General features: G+C 39.3%; 1 protein-coding gene across 1 annotated transcript in view; it reads left to right on the top strand.

Annotated features, from left to right (window-relative positions):
* Positions 1–2,021, top strand: part of LOC102004723 (maltase-glucoamylase, intestinal) — a gene marked incomplete in the record, with an annotated part of 238,387 nt that overhangs the window by 91,782 nt on the left and 144,584 nt on the right. Inside the window, 2 exon segments of the mRNA XM_013505005.1 lie at positions 938–1,076; positions 1,870–2,003. Of these exon segments, the coding sequence (XP_013360459.1) occupies positions 938–1,076; positions 1,870–2,003 (273 nt within the window).

Genomic DNA, 2,021 nt, shown 5'->3' with positions numbered 1-2,021 from the left:
AGCAACTCTTGTTTTTTCTCATCTGTGAGACAGATTCATTCATAGCTGTTTATAGTGTTAATATACCTTGAATAATTTCTTTTGCCACCAATTGGCATAAATTTTGACATCCTCTTCTATTGCAGGCCATGGACTCCATGGGCTTTGAAGTTGTACTTATATGTTAATCCCTAGGAAGTATACTTTCTATAAATTTTGTGACTTTCCATAGATTATGTAAAGCTTAGAAATTGAAGGAATATGTAAGATCCAAAATGTACAATCAGTATTGTGAAGGGAAATGAAACTGCTCAAAAGGAAAGAGAAACTGGGATGGCAGAAAAGAGAAAAGAAGGAAGGGAAAATAAAAAGTATATATATATGCACAAGAAGATAGCTGAGGTAATTATTCTACTAATTTTATTAGTTCATTGAAAGGAATGGTTTGTGCTTATATTGTTTGATCAATTTTGCATTCCTATATCTAGTAGTCTGAGCAACTACTTCAAAGATAGCAATATGCACTAAAATAACCATTGTTAATTTCCTATTATCTTATTTTGAAATTCTGTATCATTGTTTTTATTTTTTTTCTTGTTGAAATAAAAGAAAATCTCAGCTTTCTATACCTTAGGATACTGGAAACCTTATGTTTCTCATAGAATTATATGAAATAATTTTTTGGTTAATAGATCATATCATCCTCAATTATGCAGTGTATTGGAATCCTGAGTTTTCACAGAAACTTCTACTTTGTCTAGTGCCCTTGATGTTGAATAGTCTGGATGAAGCCATTTTAGTGTAGAACCTGCCATTTTATCACGTAGCGAACCATTGTTATCTTGCTTTTGGGATGCAGGAAAGGGAACTGTGCTGAATTCCAGTGAGTGTATAGATGCAGAATTCAGTCCTTTAAAGAGATTTTCTGGTTGTTACATTACTAAATCTTTCCCCTCAGATTTGGAGGCCAGAGACAGGGGCCTAAGCAGCAAAACCCTGTGCATGGAGAGTGAGCAGATCCTTCCCGATGGCTCCAAAGTGCGTCACTATGACGTGCACAGCCTGTATGGATGGTCCCAGACCAGGCCCACCTATGAGTGAGTTGCTCTCTGCCTTCTCTAGTTGACAGAATCTTTCAGGCCAGCCAGGGATGGGTATAGATTCTGTACTGTTCCTTTCATTTGTCATTGTAATGGTTAGGAGGAGTTCAATTATAAGCCACAGGAAATCTTAATCATACAGCCAGACCCTATATGGCTGATAGGAACTGATAGGACTGATTTAAATAAGGAAATGGTCCCATGATAGAGATGCTAGTAATCCAGATGGGGACACACACAAAGGGACACGAGTGATTACTACTCAATGCAGCCAGTCCAATCATAGGTTTAGTTAGAAGACTCAAAAAGTAATGTGGAAGGTAAGTGCCTCTCTGTTATCGCAAAAAGGAGAAGTCTCTACTCTTATTCTCTCACCATTCTTATAGAATAGTCCATGAATCTTCTGTTTCCCTAGCATTTTCTAATTTGTAAGGTCAATGAATAATAAATAGTATCTTCAGTGAAATTGTAAAGAGGAAATTGCCTCTTTGTGCCTCAAGGATACAACCAAATCCTGAGTAAATAAGTAGCAGATTTAGTGTTTGCTTATAATTTCAGGCTAAGCCAGTGTTTTACCATCTAGTGAGCTGTTTGTGAAACACTGAAAAGATCAACTGCTGGTATCTCCATCAGTCTGCACAACCCTAAGTTCCAGATGTTGATACTCTTGATGGGTCACTTAGCAACACTTCATCACATGCCCCAGGCACACGGATTTTACAGGTAGAGCCCTGTCGCCTTTCTTCTCCCCATTTGGCATCATTTCATCTCCTTATTCTCCTCCAACCAGAGCTGTGCAGGAGGTGACAGGACAGCGAGGAATCGTCATCACCCGCTCCACATTCCCCTCTTCTGGCCGCTGGGCAGGACACTGGCTGGGGGACAACACGGCCGCGTGGGACCAGCTGAGGAAATCTATCATTGGTACCTGGGCCTGTTTCT

Source organism: Chinchilla lanigera, unplaced genomic scaffold (genome assembly GCF_000276665.1).
Source record: "Chinchilla lanigera isolate Chin_1 unplaced genomic scaffold, ChiLan1.0 scaffold00093, whole genome shotgun sequence".
Lineage (NCBI taxonomy): Eukaryota > Metazoa > Chordata > Mammalia > Rodentia > Chinchillidae > Chinchilla > Chinchilla lanigera.
This window is presented reverse-complemented; position numbering and strand designations above follow the sequence as displayed.